General features: G+C 44.2%; 1 protein-coding gene across 1 annotated transcript in view; it reads left to right on the top strand.

Moving 5' to 3' along the window:
- KDR (kinase insert domain receptor) overlaps positions 1–12,853 on the top strand; it is a 32,025-nt gene extending 19,172 nt beyond the window's left edge. Inside the window, exons 21-30 of the mRNA XM_075091463.1 lie at positions 1,170–1,326; positions 2,806–2,906; positions 4,257–4,379; positions 4,514–4,625; positions 5,019–5,118; positions 5,234–5,339; positions 7,204–7,355; positions 10,064–10,160; positions 10,270–10,358; positions 11,245–12,853. Coding sequence (XP_074947564.1) covers positions 1,170–1,326; positions 2,806–2,906; positions 4,257–4,379; positions 4,514–4,625; positions 5,019–5,118; positions 5,234–5,339; positions 7,204–7,355; positions 10,064–10,160; positions 10,270–10,358; positions 11,245–11,464 — 1,257 coding nt within the window. The 3' untranslated portion in view covers positions 11,465–12,853. The remainder of the gene's footprint in view (positions 1–1,169; positions 1,327–2,805; positions 2,907–4,256; positions 4,380–4,513; positions 4,626–5,018; positions 5,119–5,233; positions 5,340–7,203; positions 7,356–10,063; positions 10,161–10,269; positions 10,359–11,244) is intronic.
- The last annotated feature ends 5,349 nt before the right edge of the window (positions 12,854–18,202 follow it).

Raw genomic sequence — 18,202 nt, forward strand, 5'->3', positions numbered from 1 at the left:
ACAACAGCTTCTCTTTCATCCTGGTTTGAAAGGAGAGTGGGGAGGGAGATTGGCATTTTCAAACTAACTTCTGGTTGCCTCTGCGAGGAGGTCTGATTTCTGGAGGGGGTTGGGAGGATCCATCCCCCTCAAGAGTCAGATTGCCAGATAAAGAGCATGGCTGTGGGTACTTAGCACTGAGCATCATGCTCATGACTGTACCCTTTTTGCCCACAGCCAGGAGGGAGGCCCCTGGGCTGTGCTCTGCCATGCTGGTAGACCTGAACCTGAGTCTTTTTGCAGCTGCTGTGTTTAGATATGAGCTTCTTCAAATTGCTTGTCGGTTCTCCAGGGGGTTATTTTTCTTTATCCTTGGAGTCATTGTTTACTATTTTGTATTGGCAAAGGTAATTCGCTGCATCCTCTTGTGAGGTAAAAAGGATAAACAAATATCTGAGAGGCCTTGAAGGAAGGAGGCGGGATTTCACAAGGGTGCTGACCCTTGCTTACACAAGCAGTGGGGGTGGGAATCGGCCACAGAAAAAAAGAGCCCTGCCAGGGCAGAAAAGTCACCAAACTGCAGCAGGAGAAAATGGAAACATGGTAGAGGAAGCCTGCGGGGCTGGCATCCTCCCTAGAGGCATTCGGTTGCTTAGGGGAAGAAGGAAATCAGATTTTGAGGGCTGATAGAGTTTTGACCAAGGTAGAGGTTTAGCTGAAAGGTCTTTACAGCAGCGGGAGGTAAAACTGTAGCAGTATGGAGAGGCTCAATAGTGTGAGGCGGGGTTCAGCAGCATCCACGCATCCTTCACAAGTGGTGGGTACCAGGGGACTGAGAGGGCCAGCTCATCAGCATGAATTTATTCCCAAGCATGTGAATATGTTGATGGGGGGGCTGGAAGGATGCAGGAGCAGGCTAAAGCCATGCTATGGAGTGGCACAGGGTGCTCGAGCTGGTAAGCCTGCATGGCCTTGGGTTGAGGTTTGCTGGCGCAGTCAGCGCACCAGCCTGGTGCCCCAGCCAGAGCCGGCTTGGAGCCGAGCAGCTGGTTATGCCAGTGCTGGGCTGCCCTCCCTGCCATCAGTGGTGCCCATGGCACAGACCGTGGGGAGCATCATTGCCTCTGCTGAGGAAGCTTCTTGCATGCTTTCCGCTTCTGATTTCTCCTACCCTTCCCTCACATTTCTAGACAAAAAGTGCCAAATTTCGGCAGGGGAAGGAGAACTATGTTGGTGATGTCTCCGCGGACCTGAAGCGACGGTTGGACAGCATCACAAGTAGCCAGAGCTCAGCGAGCTCTGGTTTTGTGGAGGAGCGGTCCCTGAGTGATGTGGAAGAGGAGGATGGTAGGATATGTCTTCTCCTAGTGCTGGAACAGCTGTCATTGGTGAGGGCTGATGAGGGACATCAGGGACTGTGTGATTTCCAGAGTTCCCTCAAAACTGTGTGTGGGGTATTTCCTGGATAACCAAAGTTCCCAAGCTATGGATCATCTGGTTCAGCATCCCAAACCCCTCAGCCCAATCCCAGGTAACGTCCTGTCTGAAAAGGGTGCATTTTTAGTGCACTTTTGGAGATCCATCTATTTCACTTCCAGTGTGTTCAGGGGAAACTGCAGAGCATAAACTCCGAAGGCAGTGCAGAGAAGGATGCACCAGGATGCTAACTGAATTTCCTCAATGCTTACCCAGAAATCAAATATCATGAAATGCTGTCTGCTTCACTGCTTATTAGCAGAGAGGTTGATTTGCCTTCCCTCTGTGCAGGTGGTCTGTCAGGCAGAGGAAACCTAAATTATCTGCTCATTCAAAGCCTCCCCTGGATATATGTTCCCTCTGCAGCAGTTTCACTGATGCATTTGCCATGTTCTCCTTTGGCAGAGGCAGCACAAAGTGCTCAGTGCTGCCAATGTGTTTCAAAGACCGCTGATTTCAGCAAGCAGGGGGATCGCACCAGTCAGGAGGGAGGCTGTAGCTCAGCTGCCTGTACTTCCACTAAAAGTCATTTAATGCAAAGAAAAATATCTTGGAGGATAATGAAGGATGATCTTGTGTTTTCAATGCAATCCTAATAGGTAATGTCAGACATGCACTTTATGCATTTCCACACCATTTTGGTCCTTTTCAGACCTCTCTGGTGTAACCACTGACCCTCTGAGCTGGGATGTTGTAAGAAGTATGTAGACCTAAAGCAGGTCTTGAGATGAGGGTTTTAGCCACCGGTGTTGTAGTTCTTTGTAGATTTCTTCTTAAAATCTTCTTAAAATCAAAGCCATTAAGTCGTTTATTTCAGCAGGAACTAAACGCCTGAGTATCTTTGTTGGGTACTTGAGTATGTTATTCTTCCAGGTCGCTAGAGGATTAGGTTAGGCTTCTTCTACCCTGAATTAGCAGGGCTTTTTGCCAAATTCAAGTCTTTCTCCCCAGGGCATGTTCTTCCCCCGTAAGGACTAGGTGGGGCCTCCCTCTGAACAGCTTCCAAATACATCTGCTGAAACCACAGCAAGCCTTTCCTGTCCTAGGAGCTTGTGAGCTGAGTTTTAGTTGTTTTTCTTTCAGGATTGTTTTGCACATCTTTCCACTGGTGAGAATTCTGGGAATAAGCAAGAAGGCCTGGGATATAACCCATCATCTCAAAGTTTATTTTACACAGACCTAGTTTGGTGTAAAATGGGTTGTTAGTGATAATTACGCAGCCAAAAAAGGGCTCAGTTTGCTCTTCCAGTTCAACGTGGCATAAGGTTAAGATGGACTTTTACCTAAGAAGCAGTTATGGGTGAAATCAATGACAAAGGGCATGTTTGACTGTCATCTGATTCTTTGCAGCTGGTCCTGAAGACCTTTGCAAGAACCCTTTGACCATGGAGGACCTCATCTGTTACAGCTTCCAGGTGGCGAGGGGAATGGAGTTCTTGGCTTCACGCAAAGTAAGGAACTTCTCAGGAAGGGTGGCATGTTATTTATTTGACTGTAGGAAATAGTGCTGTAGGTCTGTAGAAGGAAACAGCATGTTCATCTTCAGACTAGCAGTCATCTGCAACGTTTTCTTTTTGCCTTAAGACATACCCGAATCATTAATACCACCGAGTGAAACAGCCCATGCATTTATTGACAGAAATGTTAGTGATCTGTATAACGTTTACAGGTCACTGATTCACAGAAGAATGATTAAGTAGTTGGAGGAGGGGAGCTGACTTATGAGGACAATTAAAGGAATTAGGGGCAAATCCCTGGTAACTGGAGCTAAACTAACGTAAAGGAGTTTGCTCTGAGGAGGTTGCTTGTAACTTGTTTAGTCGGATTGAAAAGGCAGTGTGAGGAGACACGATGCTCACCTATGAAACTTTGTGGATGAATCCTTGGAGAGTCTCTTGCCAAAGACACCCTGGCAGTCAATAGCACCTCACCTGCATTTTGGTCTTCTAGAAGTGCTTTTCTGTGGTTTGTTCCTAAATACGTATAGTGCATGTTTCAAAGGATGCAAAGTCCAGCAAGCGCACGGAATTGCCTACAGTTGTATAGAAACAAAAAGTACTTAGAAATGGGAAAAGGAAATAGAAGCAGAGAATATAACCCTGCTCTAGAGTGCAGCCTGGGCTTTCAAGAGCATACTTCAGAGTCTTTGCTAAAAACGTACATTTGTCTACATTTTCTACGTTCTGGTTGGTGTGTATATGCAAAAAAAAAGTCTTTCCAGGATCTCTGTTTCTAGGCCATACTTAGAAGCAAATCTGCAGCCACCTTCAGAGCCTGGATTTTTTACTTCAAGCTACTGAGGCTTGAGTTTTGAAGTCTTTGGGTTGTTGGCTCAGCTGTTGTTCTGCATAGGTAAAGGCATGGACTCTTCTGTCTGTAGTCAAGATTAATTTGTGTTGGATTCAAATCGGCACTTTAGCGTGGTGTGTTTTTCAGAGAGAGAGTGGAGTACACAGATTTGAGTGAACCTAAGTAAATCTAAAGGTAATCAGATCTGAACCTGTTTTGTGTCAGCTTCTTAGGATAATTAATTAGCTAACTTCAAAGGGTCTCTCTGTGTAGTGGATAAACAGATGTATGTTTGGACTTGGGAACACAAGTCTCCCTGAGCCAAATCAGTTGTGACCATCAAAAAAGCACTTAAAATCAGTAACTGTTGATGCTGAGGTTTCTTTTTCTTAAAAGGTTTTAAGAATTATCTGGCCTTTGAGGGTAGGAGAGCACATATGTGAAAGAGATCAGCCCTGTGGACAGAGCTCTGACGACAGGCAGCATAAGAAGTTGTTTACTTCTCTTTGCAGTGCATCCACAGGGACCTGGCTGCTCGTAATATCCTCTTGTCAGACAATAACGTGGTCAAAATCTGTGATTTTGGCTTGGCTCGAGACATCTACAAAGACCCAGATTACGTCAGGAAAGGAGATGTAAGTTTCAGATTCTCCATTTGAGAGAGAATTAATATGAAGTTGGGGCTCTTTTTTTTTCTCCTTAAATGGGTTTATGGAACTCAGTGTTTTGCTAAACTGCGATACCTTTCTGTTTACGGAAATGCTTTCAGGCCAGACTACCCCTAAAATGGATGGCACCAGAAACCATTTTTGATAGAGTATATACCATTCAGAGTGATGTTTGGTCCTTTGGAGTTCTGCTGTGGGAAATATTTTCATTAGGTGAGTCACTTTAGTTTTACTGAGACATCTTAAATTTTAAACAACAGAGTCTGAAGAAAACAGTCAAAGTGTTCTTGAACCTTCTTTACAATTGTTTTTTACTTCTTGACAATTTCCTTTTCATTTTCTCCATCAAAATAAGATACTCAAATTTCCTTAAAAATGCAAATGTAGAAACATGGACTTGAAATGCTTCTTCATACCATTTCAGTATGTGATTATGTGCCTCATTTACTCCATCAGTTGCTGTTGCCATCATAAATATAAATTGTTAGCGCATCCAAATATACTGAATTACCTTATTAACTCAGGCCATAGCAACTTATTTGTTTGAAAATGAATCCCAGAATTTAAGAGTCTAATACATTAAAATTACCGTTGCTCTCATTTTAGGTGCATCTCCATATCCTGGAGTGAAAATTGATGAGGAATTTTGCAGAAGACTGAAAGAAGGAACGAGAATGAGAGCACCAGACTATACAACACCAGAAATGTAAGGAACTGTTCTTCCTGCTGCCCATATTTACCCCAATATAACAGCAGGTGCTTGAGCAAGCATAGGTGCTGTTTTCCTTCTGATGATATTTTAATGGACTTTGTCCTTCTAGGTACCAAACAATGCTGGATTGCTGGCACGGAGATCCTAAGCAGAGACCAACTTTTTCAGAGCTGGTGGAACACCTAGGGAATTTACTGCAAGCCAACGTCCGTCAGGTACATGAAATGTGTTCTTTGGTTGCTAAAATCACTAGCTGAACCCTGTGTGTCCTGCCAGTCCCACAGCTGGGTACTGTCTGCTGGAGCCATCGGGGAGCCTGGGCTTCTTCCACCACTCCTGTTACTGGCCAGCAGTTGGGGCAACTGGCAGAGAAGAATAACCTGGGGGGAAAGATCGCAGAGGTCTGTGTGGTAACCAAAAGCCACCTTGCTTGCCAGCAAGGGCTTCCCAAGACACCACTGTGTGGTTAGCTGTCTTGCTGAGGAGTTGTTGGCTCAGGCTCAATTCCCTGCTCTGCTGCCAATTTCTCTGCGTACTGCAGAGGCATTTCGGCAGGTAGCTCCCGTTGATCTTACTGTGCCAAAGATAGATATCGTAACATATGTGAGGGTGTGGGATGCAGTGTTTTTAATGACTTTTCTGGAAGACAAGGATACAGGCATTTCACTGCCTGTCAGCAGCTCCATGCAGATAAGTGTATTAAGACTTCTCCAAAGAAACAGGCATTGTGGCAAGAGAGCCCACTGCTTCCAGGTGGATACACAGGCCTCCGTCCCTCCTGGGTTCTCCATCTTGTGGGTCACTCTTCATGCACCACAAATGAGGAAGAGGCCAGGGCGACAGATGTGAGCGCTTGAATGAAGGAGGCTGGATTTTGCCACATGCTCTCCTGTTAGACTAGTTTTCCCTTTGCAGCCTATCGGTAGTGATGGGAATTACCTGTCCTTTTGAAGTATCATGTCTTCCGTGCGTGCCAAAACTCAGAAGGATAGACGTTGTTCACTTTCCTACAGAGCAGCTTGAATCTTAGGTGTCACAGAATCACAGACTGGCTGAGGTTGGAAGGACCTCTGGAGGTCATTGGTCCAATGCCCTGCTCAAGCACCTAGAGCTGGTTGCCCAGGACCATGTTCAGGTGGTTTTTTTGTATCTCCGAGGATGGTGACTCCACAGCCTCTCTGGGCAATCTGTGTCAGTGCTTGGTCACCCTCACAGTAAAAAAATGCGTTTCCAAGTATGTTCAAAACATACTGTATGTATATATGCACATAACCTGATGTGGTTGGATCACTAATGATTTAGACTCTCTTGTCATTTACTGTAGGGTACTGTGACTATAGAAGACAAACATGATTTACTGTCTGATAACTAATAGCTAATTATGCATGTGTCATGTTGTTGTCCAAAAGGGGTAAGTGCAAAAAATTAGAGAAAAGGGGAAATCTACAAAACGATTTCTTATGGGACTATAAATAGGTATGCAGTACCAAAGGATGCTTAATCCTTTTTTTGCTCTTTATACTTTAAAGCAGAAATGTAAACAAGTGGAAGAAATTTTTTATAATGTTGTTGTTGTTCGCATCCAGTTAGATGCCAAACTATTGATAGAAAATTTCCTTCTTTGTTATCTCCATTTCATTCTTTTTTTCATTTACTCCTTATACTTAATTGAGACTTTATGATTCATATGCTGTAGTCCAACTCAACCTCATTTCAGTTTAAGGTTATTTTTTTCCCTTCAGGGTCATGTTCTTTGTGTTCTTGCAATGCAAACATTACTAAAATTAAATATTTTTTATTTCAAAGACATCAAGAAAAAGTTCAGTTTACACATTTTGTGGTGGTATGCCATATATAAATCACTTTTTTGAATGGAAAACTACTTGGCAGTAGCTCTTACTAAGTTTCCCTCTTAATGAAGCTGCTCCTGCGAAGGTGGTCTAGCGCTCATACTTTAAAAAAGCAAAAAGGTAGCTCAGTTGGACTGCTGCATTCTCCACATACGTGTGTGTAGCTGTTTACGTCTGTGTATCTCTGTAGCCTTATTTAATTTTTGTATTTTTTCACTGCATTCTACAGGATGGTAAAGACTACGTTGTCCTTCCTTTGTCAGTATCGCTGAATATGGAAGAGGATTCGGGTCTCTCTCTCCCAACTTCACCTGCTTCCTGTAGGGAGAAAGAGGAAGTCTGTGATCCTAAATTCCATTATGACAACACAGCAGGAATTAGGTATTTTATATGGTGGACATCCTACTGGGGCCTCTGGGCAGGTTTTGTTCATGCTGGGAGCAGGGAAAATGAAAGGAAGAGACTTCAGCTGCCTGATCCATATTTAACCTCCTCCATAGGCATGAATCTGTAGAGCTTTTGCAGGCAAAAACAGTTTCTTACCTTCCCAATTGCTAGGGAATTTTTATATTTTTGCTGCCCTTTCAAGATTTGGTATTCTCATTCAAGAAAAACCCACAAGAGTATTTGTTACTTAGTTTTTAAGAACTAGAACAAATACAAAGTTTTACCAATCCTATTCAGTTGTGTTCACATTCTTGTATTGCAACTCTTTTAAATATTAATGGTTATAGATCTGTCATTAATAACTTCCCGGGAATTTCCCCTCCTAAAGTGAAATGTTAGTAAATAGATCATGAACTGATAGCCAAGGGGAATGCAACCTAAACAGTGTTGTCACTGGATTTTGTCTACTGCTTGCTTCTGGTGGGTTGCTGGGGCATCCACAGTGGACCAATAGTGGTAGATGCTGTTGGGTGTTGTGGCAGAGGTAACTTCTCTGGTAAGGAGCTTGTAGTAATGCAATTAAGCAGGGCTTATGTTGGACATTGTGAGGACCTTGGGCACAGGATATAAGGGAGAAAGATATTTTCTCATCCAGTGCTGCCTAAGATCAAATTCAGCTGCTTAGATGCTGGGAGCTCTGGAGTGTTTGCTGCAGTGTCAGGAGGAGGATAGGAGATGGATCCTACCATCAGAGCAGAGACAGACTCTGCTGGCAGTTTTCATGTGGTTTTCACAAAGTGGAGCCCTCTCCCTCACTGCTTGTCTTATATCCACGAAAGACAATGTTCACAATGATTTTGAGTACTGCAGGATCAGATTTTTATGTGGACCTGGAAAAGACTAGGTAGGCACAGTGGATTTCGTGCCTCAGTTGAACATATGGTCCTAGAGCTGAACTCTCAACCCATGTTTTAGTAGTGGGGCAGGCCAAAATATAAATATTTAAAAGACACAAAGGCATGATTTAAAACTGGAAACATCATACCTATTTTCCACTTCTAATACTTCCTAATATGGCTTTTTCCGGTCCCCACTTCCTGTTATGAACAGAAGTAAAACCTCACCATCAACCTTTTACAGAGGCTTTAAACCTCTTTTCTGTTGTCTTGCAGTGTGACAAGGTTTGTGAGAATGCACTTGTGGAAACCACACTAGGAGAGGCAAAGCAGGGAGCTTCAGACATGTTTGGCGGCTTTATTCTCATGTTCTGGTAGCTTGGCTTAACCAGGAGGATCTCATTCATTGTAGCCCATGTAGGCTGACTCCTCTCTGGGTTGGGGAGAGGCAGGACTCCCATACCTGGGAGGTCATTCAGATCAAGAAGTTGGGATTCCCAGTCCTCACCACGCTGGTAACTGTAGTCCTGGCCATGCAGTTCTGTGTCTGTGTGGGCAATTAAATGCAAGCCCACAAGGAGCTTTCAGACTAAGAAGGCAAGTTGTGGAATGCTCTTCTCATCATTCAAGGTTGGGCTGTCCAGGAGGGGAAGTGGACTAGGTTGTCCATTAGAAGTTTTTGCTCCTGGCAGGGTTGGGTGGGAAGAGGATTAGATACCATTGCAGAGTAACAGGAGTAGAAGATGTGGTCAGTACAGAGATCTTCAAGGAACCGTTTTTGTTAAGTCTAGGAAGAGAAAATGGAGTGGGAAAAAAGTAACAGTTTTCAGTATATGAAAAGTTGCTCGAAAGAGGATGCTAATTAACTATTGTGCGCCCCCAGCAATAGGACAAGGGGTTTTTTGCAGCAAATACTTTGGTTTAATATTTGAAAAACATTCTAAACGGTGATCGAGCACCTGAGTGGGCTACAGAGGGAACTTGTAAAATTCCCACCCGTTTAAATAAGTGTCTGTTGGAGATAGGCAGGACTCAGCATAGCTAGACTCAAAGCTGGGAAACGGGATAGATGGTGCTCTTAATTGCCTCCAGCTTTGCACTTAAAGTGGATGCAGTCTTCTTTTCTAACTCCATGACTTTTTCTTTGTTAGCTGTTAGGAACATAAATTGGTCCTGTTCAACTAGGACAACATCCATTTTATTCCATATCCACTTAGACAGAAAGCTGAGGGTGGCTTTTTTTGTTTGCTGTATTAGTACCTCCATGAAAGTAAACTTTATTTTTTTGTCCAATATTTTTTATGGATGTCATCCTGACCAGAGGGCTTCTTTTGGAGAAGAGCCTTCAAGAAAGATGTAGCACTCCCTGTCCTGATCCCCATGGTTTAAGGGCGGCAGTCTGCTGAGTCTGCTGTTGTTGTCCTAGGTCCAGCCAGGGGTCTCAGAAGTGCAGTCCAAAGGAAGAGACACATGTCTGTGCTCCAGGCTCCTCTGTTTATTATACTTCTAAGCGAAGCTTGCAGGAAGTGAAGCCCTCCAGTGTAACTGAGGAAAGGAGCTGTTTTCTCAAAGCCATTTCTTAGAATTTGCTCAGAGATCAAGGTTGTCAGGAGCAGAAGGTCAGACATATGCCACTTTCTGTTCGTCCTTTTCAATAAATGGATATTTTGAGGTTTGCATAATATGTTTTGACAAAACGATTAACTTCTCTGTAGAGAGATGAAAGGATTCTGATATCATTGTGCTGTTTGCAGCCAAGTTGTGATAGCGTCCGCAAAGCTCCTTTTTGTTTTATTTTCTTTCCAGTCAGTACCGACAAGGTAGCAAAAGAAAAAGCCGCCCTGTGAGTGTGAAAACATTTGAAGATGTCCCATTGGTAACCACTGTAAAAGTTGTTCAGGAGGTGAGTGAGTTTGTTGTTTATATGCCTTTTCCTTCTGTTGATGCCTTTTTTCATGGGTTTGGGGTTTTTTTATGCCTTCCCATTTAATGCATTTCTAACACCTCTGCAGGAAAACCAGACAGATAGTGGGATGGTTCTTGCGTCTGAAGAGCTGAAGACGTTGGAAGAGAGTGAGAAACAAGTGAAAATACCCTTTAGGTAAGGCCCAGGCTGCATGTAGGATTGAATGCAACCTTTTGCTTGCACTATGTCAGAAGACTAATTGGTTTGTAAAATTTTTTAGAAGACAAAATCTTTTCATACTGTATTTTTAAAAACGCAAAGAAAAAATGTGCACTGTATGCCTGGTCATCTGCATTTGGTACCAGGAGGGAGAGAAGAGGTAATGCAGCTGTTGGAAGCATCAGCCAGCACTGCAGAAAGGACTTGTATTTATCAGCTGCAAAAGCATGAACCACCCCTTGAAGGAACTGAGCCGATGAAGACAATTGAGCGTATTTGTGAGGGCCTGTCTGCAATGACAAAGAGCTTTTTTTTTTTCCTCTTCTTTTTCTTTCCTTTTTTCTGAAGCTGGCTCTTGAGTTTTCAGGATGTACCTGGATGTATTTTCAGAGCATTGTACAAGGTTTTCATTGTGCAGTTCACAGGAAGCACAGTGGTGTTCATGGAGCTGAAACCTCACGTATGCTCTCTGAGAGCTTCTCAGGAATTATTTTTTTCAGGACAACTTCAGAGCAAACAAAAAAACTGCAGTATACACTGCAGTTACGATTGCACCACAGCTGAAATTTGTGAAGCCTCTCAAAGTTTCCTCTCCATTTCATCTGTGGTTGCAATCTAACTCCTTGTATCGTCGTAAAATTAAGTATCTTTTTCATGCATTAGTGAAATTAGGGCATATAAAAAGTCTCTCCTTATAATCAAATGCATGTTTAAAAAGGCTTGAAGCCAGTTTTGCTAAGTGGACCATTTTTCTTTGGTTGTTGCTGTGATGGAAAGCAGCTGCTGGCAGGAATCGCCCACCTGCCCTCCAGAAGGCACTCTCCACAGCTCTCTCAGTCCTGTTTCTGCTTGTTTTTCGCAGCACGCTGGTGCCCAGCAAGAGTAACGAGTCCGTCATGTCCGAAGCCTCCAACCAGACGAGCGGGTACCAGTCCGGGTACCACTCAGACGACATGGACACCACCGTCTACTCCAGCGAGGAGACTGAACTCTTGTGCGCCCGGGAGGCTTCGCCCCCGCTCTGCCGCGCGCACGGGCTCGCCTACGACGGCGCCGCGCCGCTTGCCTCCCCACCGCTCTAGGGGGTAGCCGGCGGCTCTGGGTCCCCCCGGCATGTGCCTTCCTTTTCTGGACTGGTGGTATTCAGGTTTGATGTATAGACAGACAGCATCCCCGGGACTAAGAAAAAAACGTTTATTTTTCCTGAAGAGGATGCAGAAGCATCTGGCAGAAAAACTGCGCCATGCCAGGCTGCGGGGCGCTTTCCTCAAGAGGCACTGGCGGCTGAGGGTGCAAAGCCCCGGCGGCTGCGGTGTGTGGGTGCTGTGCCGACCCAATGGCAGGGGCCGTGTGGTGGCCTTTGGGACCCCGGTGACATGCCGAGCATCTGCCTGATGCAGGCAGCAGCACGGCGTTCAACTTAACTGTTTCTAGTTGTACGAAGTAACGGCACAGCCCTCTTCTTTTCTTTTTTTTTTGTTTTTTTTTTTGTTTTTCCCCTTGCGGCTGGACTCCAGGAAGGAAACAGCACAGCACTGGCTTCTTGTTTCTCAGAGTTATCCCTTGCTTGTACCTCCACAAACAAAACAAGGAACCTCCAGCTCAAGGCTCTGGCACTCACCAACAGCCTGAGACTAAACATAGGCTGGGCTAAATATAGGTGGGGGCGATGGTCTCTGTCCTTGGCAGAGAAAAAAGGTTGCTGTACCAGACCTCATGAGCCACATTTCCTTGGAAGACTTGCCTGGTGAGGTTGGTTAGCAGGGAGGAGGCAGAGCACCGAACCAAGTGATGGGACACGGGTACTGGGGGCATGCATCCCCTCTGGGGGTGGCCGCAGGGTGGCTCTGCCCCCTGTCCTCCCTGGCACCCTTGGCCCATGCCAGGCACCTACCTGCTTCTGAGCTAGCCTGAGATGGCTGCAGAAAATGCCCCCCGCTTTGAATCACCACTGTGGCAGCCTCTGCAACAGGTAGAAAGGGCAATGTAATCTATCTTAGGACTGTAGAAAGGCCTGTGGTCCTGATGGAGTGCTGTAAAGATACCCTACCTTCTCATCTCATCCCCCCTCCCTCAGATGTAGGTCTGACTCCTTCACTTTGCAAACTCCAAGTCTGTTTGCACCAGCAGAGATCTTGGTTTATGTAGTCTTGGGAATCCGTGACTGGTTTCATGGCAGCTCTGATCTCCTCTGAATGGTGAGATTGTGACTAATTGTTGGACAACTTCTTACCTGTGCCCTTGTAGTCCCAGAGCTCTGTTGATAGACACAATGCAGGCTACAAGATTTTCAAATGTAAAGCTATTTCTACTGAGTCCTTTTTTGTATTTTTATAATTTTTTGTTGTTGTTTGTACTTACTATAATGTCAAATGCTGGGAACCATGAATATAAGGCATATACAGTATTTATAGCCACTTTATGTAGAAATAAATGTAATATATTAAAATATAAATATATATATTATATAATGGATATTGTACTGTTCACATTTTGTAGCAGGGTTCTGTAGCATTACAAGGGTCACAATGTTTTTAATAGCTAAAACTTTTCACTTTATTAAAAGTGGCTGGAAATTTAGAGGTGGGGGCTATAAGTAGATCTGTTTGCTTTTCTTGCATGTATTTTCTTATATCCCATCTATTGACAGGGATGTTTAACAAGTGCTACTTGAATTTCAAGTGCCAGTTGAATGAAATGAATGAAAGTGCCAAAATGAATCTAGTTATTTATACTATTGTACAGGTCTATGAACATTTCTGTGGGTACCTACAGTAAAGAAACTTCAGTGATTTTTAGTCGTTGGCAGTAAGTGACTATAGAGAAATGGTCAGAGGAATAGACTGCTTGTACAGACTGAATCTGCTCTGAAAGAGTTTATTATGTTCAGTTAGGGAATGGCTGATCTAATTGTATTGTGGCTTTTGCCTGGGGAGTAGCAGTTTCTTAAAGCTTTATTCATCTTTTCCCACTTGTGTTTCTTCAGTCTCGCTTGTTATAGCTGAAATACTGTCCCTGCTCTTATGTAACAACGTCTTCCTTTGTTTTAAATCTGTACTGAAAGCTCCCACCTTCTCACTGAGTCGCCCACTTTTTAACCTCTTCTGCACTGTGTACACCTTCATTCTCAGTGCAATGCTGGCCACCATTGGGGTATCAGGACTCAAAGAACAATAACAGGTGATACTAAAAATTGTGCAAGGGAAGTTAAACCACAAACTGCAGACTTTAATTCATCTTCTCTTTTATTGCTGTTTGAAATAAGACCTTCGTAGGCTACTGCATAGTGAGAGTACTTGCTAGGAAGTGGGAGATGTCACTGCTAAACTCTTCTCAGGCTGGTGACTAATATCTTCTACATACTACATGCGTGTCCCAAAGAAGGCTGTGGGATGCCAACCTTCAAAAGTTTTTCTCCATTTCTCTCCCTGAATGTAAAGCATTTTACAGCCAGGAAAGCAGGAGCTGGGGGATCACATACAAGAATGAGGGGCTTTGTAGATCTGCTGTAAGGGCTTCTAGGAAGGACTTGTATTTTCATGTACTTATTTGACATTTATCTTGCATCCCAGGCAACAGTCTAGCCAGTAGAGTACGCTCGACAGACAATACTACATACTTTAACACCCTCCCTCCCCAGTATTCTTCAATATCTTAAATGAAAGTGTTCTTCTATGTATTATTATACAATGGGCATAAAATACCGACACTGGCAGAATCTTGATGGGTACCCAGCTGAGCCACATGTTGGAGAGCCTTGGCACAGAGGTGGACATGGAGGTCTGTCATTGATGTCCATCTGCCCTAGATCTGCAGCTCCCCAAAGTTTGGGATGTTCAATTTAGACATCTAAATTTTGTAGGTTTTTTCCCTTTCCAGTTGGTGTAACACACGATATGTGCCACATACATACAGTCAAATGCTTCCCTGTGTGTTTGTAGTACCTCTAAAACAGTCGTCCACCATAATGCAGACTAATGAAGCTGCCATTTCAGCTAATGAGTTTGCATCTATAATCTTTGTCAGCCAATGAAACTCTCTTGTGGGTCCAAATCATTTTAAAGATCCTTGGAAAATGTGGGAACTAGCACCCATCTGCTTTAGGGAAGGAAATTAACTTCTTTAAAACAACAACAACAACAACAAAAAACACCCAAACAAAGCCATATATTCAGTTTCAGGAGCAAGTAAAGATTCTATAAATGCTTCATATATTTGGCATCCAGTAACACAATTCGTTTCTTAGACCGTGGCCATTACATCCTTTAAAACACCTGGACTTCTTGTGGTATTCTGAATACAGCATATTCAGCTTAACCCCAGGCAGGCCACATCTGTCTTGGTAGATGCTCTGAATTCCAAAAAAGATATTTTCAATGAAACGACAGACATATAGTGTACAGATTTGCAAACGCCCTGCCAACCAGTCCTGGCTTTATCTCCATTCCGCAGCCATGCAGCAAAGTGTCAGCATTTGGATCAGCATCCTTATCCGTGAAATGCATGGGAGATTCCAGCTGGGATCTGAGCCCAATGAGCTGCAAACAGAAGGGGCACTCTTGAGATTAGGGATGCAAGTGTGTCACTGTGAGCAGCTGGGTAGGAGTTGGGAGCAGCAGTGATGGGGCTGACTCCTCGTGTTCAGAGGAACTGCAGAATGAACTATAATTGCTGGTGGTTTGGACATGGGGAATCATGCAGAGTCATGCCTGAAATGGGCAGTTTTGGGGCTTGAAGGTGGCTTGTGTTAGCTCTCATCAATGTAAACACAGCCTGTCTGAAGAATGCAGGGGCATTCAAGCATGGTAGCTAGGTCCTTCTCCCTGCAAAAGATACTGTAAAACATATCGCATTCTTCGCATGGAAATATCTTGGCAAATCCTGTCCTTGCCTAAGCTTTTCTTATTAATGCATGTCTAGTCACAAGCAACTGTACTTCACACAAGCATAAAAAGTGTTATGATGATCCCCCATGTCTTCTGATGTGATCGTCCCCAAGCACCATGCCTGGGGACTTTTGGGATGGAGTTCTAAAAGCAGCATGTGACTAAAAAAGACTAAATCACAGAGCTGTTGAAATTGGGGACAAAAATTTCCTGCTAATTGCATCTCTTTCTGATGGTTCTAAGACTGGAAAAAATAGTTGGGTAGCATGGAGAGCTGCCAGCTATAAAGCTGGAATTTGCTATTTTTATGTGAAACATTCCCGAACTGTGAATCATCGAGGTTTCCCCTCATCGCTGATACTTGAGTACACACCCTGTGTTACCTCGCAGTATGGGACCTCACAAAGCAACAGCAAGGGCAAGGAAAACAAAGTTAACGTTTGTTCTTCCTAATTGACAAATTTATTAGGGACAGAAGTTAACCAACAAAGACCTTTTCTTTGGACTCCAGCCCTGGATTTTCATTCTGTCTGGCTGACCATTGCATTCTGTGTGATAATATATGTCCTCAGCTCCTCAACCCCTGACATTCAGGCTGATTAAGACCCAGAAGGTCATTGGGAAACATAGCAGGAGCTCGTAACATATGGTGCTGATAAACATCTTGGCATCAGAGATAAAGAACTGGTCAATGTAATCTTAGGAAGCTCAGGTTTTGTTGCCATAAAACTATACAATGTAAAGCCTAATCCCTACACAGATTTAATTAGCTGTTAAACGTATCAGGTTCATGATGAAGGGTGTTCTGGTTACCTAGATGTTATTCACTGACTGCCACCAGTTGGTTCAAATGTGAAGTATCTCTGCCTTGCAGCTTGTTAGGATGACAATTTATGGTGAATGATGGCTGCTCTGTAAATTTAGGGGGCAGGAAATAAATTCAATCTCCAGGTACAGCTCTAGCATCAGACAGACTCTGGTGCCAGGAAAGGTTGCAGTGCAATGCGGTTTCTTGAGTCTTGGTCAAAAAAGGCTTTCGTAAAAGGTAGAATATATGAACTGAGGTTTAATTCTGTTTTCCAGGGGGAGCTGAAGGTGTTCAGCAACCCACAGAGCTCTTGCCCTGGGCTTTGTGCTGCGCTCTCTTTCGGTATAATCATGCTAAGTGGCATGATCGCTCTAGCAATGTTTCACAAAAGCGAGTGCTAATATAGCTACTTCAGAAGCATGATTGCATCACGTTGTAGATAGACATAAGATATTTTTCATCCTGCTGCGCTAAACAGCAGTACCAGCGAGGGTTCAGCAGCCTGGGCTTCTGCTTAGGACAATGTCACCCATCAATAGTGGGGTGCACAGCAAAGCCCGTGCTGCTGGCACCAAGCTCACTAGCAGAAAGCCAGCCTCAAGGTACACCTCTGTACATGCCACAGTCACGCCTCTAACTGCAGTGCATCCACATCTAGGAATGACTGCAGGGATGCAAGTCACATTTAGTTACTGGAGTTTCTTGCACTTCTGGGTGGACTGCACTGCACTAACCCATCATTATACCTGTGTCATGCACTGTGATGGAAAAGGTTATCTGTGATGCTTCATTTCTTTGGTTTCAGATGCCATTCCCACAATCTCTTCCCAGACTCAGCTGAGGTTGGCGATTGCAGTTTGTTTTCCACCATTCATTCCTGGTGTACCAGGCCCCAGCTCTGTGGACCCTGTTTAACCTCGCAGCTGATGGGAAGCAGTGGGGAGCAGTGGCCTTGGGTTTGGGACTGACACTTGGCATAGAGCAGGGGAGAGGAGCAAAAGGCTGAAAGAAAGTTTTAATAATTTTGTATGATGTCCTTTTCAAATACGCATAAGTCCTCATATGGGAGAGTTGTACTTTAGCACTGGGAACCCAGGAAGAGCAAAGGGGTTTTGCTCACTAGAGACCATCAGGTTGCACCATAGGACTGGAAGACTAGTGTTGCTTACTGCTAGTTGTCTGGAGGCTGCTTTGCAATGCAGGGGCATATTTCATGCCCCTTTATGGCTAATATTTTCTAGGGCTTCACTTGCAGGCTTGCACAGTGCACTGGTTATTACTCTGTTCACCATGTTCAGGCTAGGTTTTAAGAGCTGATCAGGTGGGCAAGGAATTTGAACCAGCAATGGGCCTTTATGTTTAATATCCATTAATGGATTTTCCACTTGCTTTTTGAACCCATGTAAAACCCTTAGCACCTGTGACATCCTGCAGCAAGGACTTCTGCATGCAGATTTTCATTCGATGGCCCCAGCTATTTTCCAGTACACTGACCAAGTATTCCCTACTCATTTGCTCCATGCTATTTAGGATTTTATGGACAGCTATCCCCTCAGTCACTCCCTTTTGAGCCAGGATATTCCTAGCCCATAGTAAAATCTGTTTGCGTCTCCCCAAACCTGTAAATAGGGCCCCTTGGTGAGAAGGTGACAACTGCTTGGCACAATTCCTAAGCAGGTCTCCATAAGATACCCAGCTTCTGCTGGGAGGAAGGAGGGTGTGGGGCAGCCAGCAGAGGACGGCATTATGTCAACCGATTCGTGTGATGGATGTACCACAGCATCGGCAAACATCGGTCAATGTCAAGATCCGACTTTGCTGGCATCTTCTCAGTGTTGCTATTTTTGGTTGGTGAAATGTTTCCAAGGGTTGGGCTGGACTGGTCTGTGTGTGCAGCGTCGCCCCATTCCCAGGCTGTTTGTGCTGGCTCCTGCCTGGCTGCGGGGAGGGATAAGGTGCAGAAATCAGAGGCTGTATGGCTCAAATGCGGTACAAACAGGGGCACCATTTACCACCACAAACTAGCAGAACAGAGTGAAAGCATGGCCTATCTTATCAGTTACTTACTGACTTAAGACTCGGGGGTATAAAAACTCTCTTTAAACTCTGGGTAATATCCATAAACG

This window comes from Phalacrocorax aristotelis, chromosome 4 (assembly GCF_949628215.1).
Source record: "Phalacrocorax aristotelis chromosome 4, bGulAri2.1, whole genome shotgun sequence".
Classification (NCBI taxonomy): domain Eukaryota; kingdom Metazoa; phylum Chordata; class Aves; order Suliformes; family Phalacrocoracidae; genus Phalacrocorax; species Phalacrocorax aristotelis.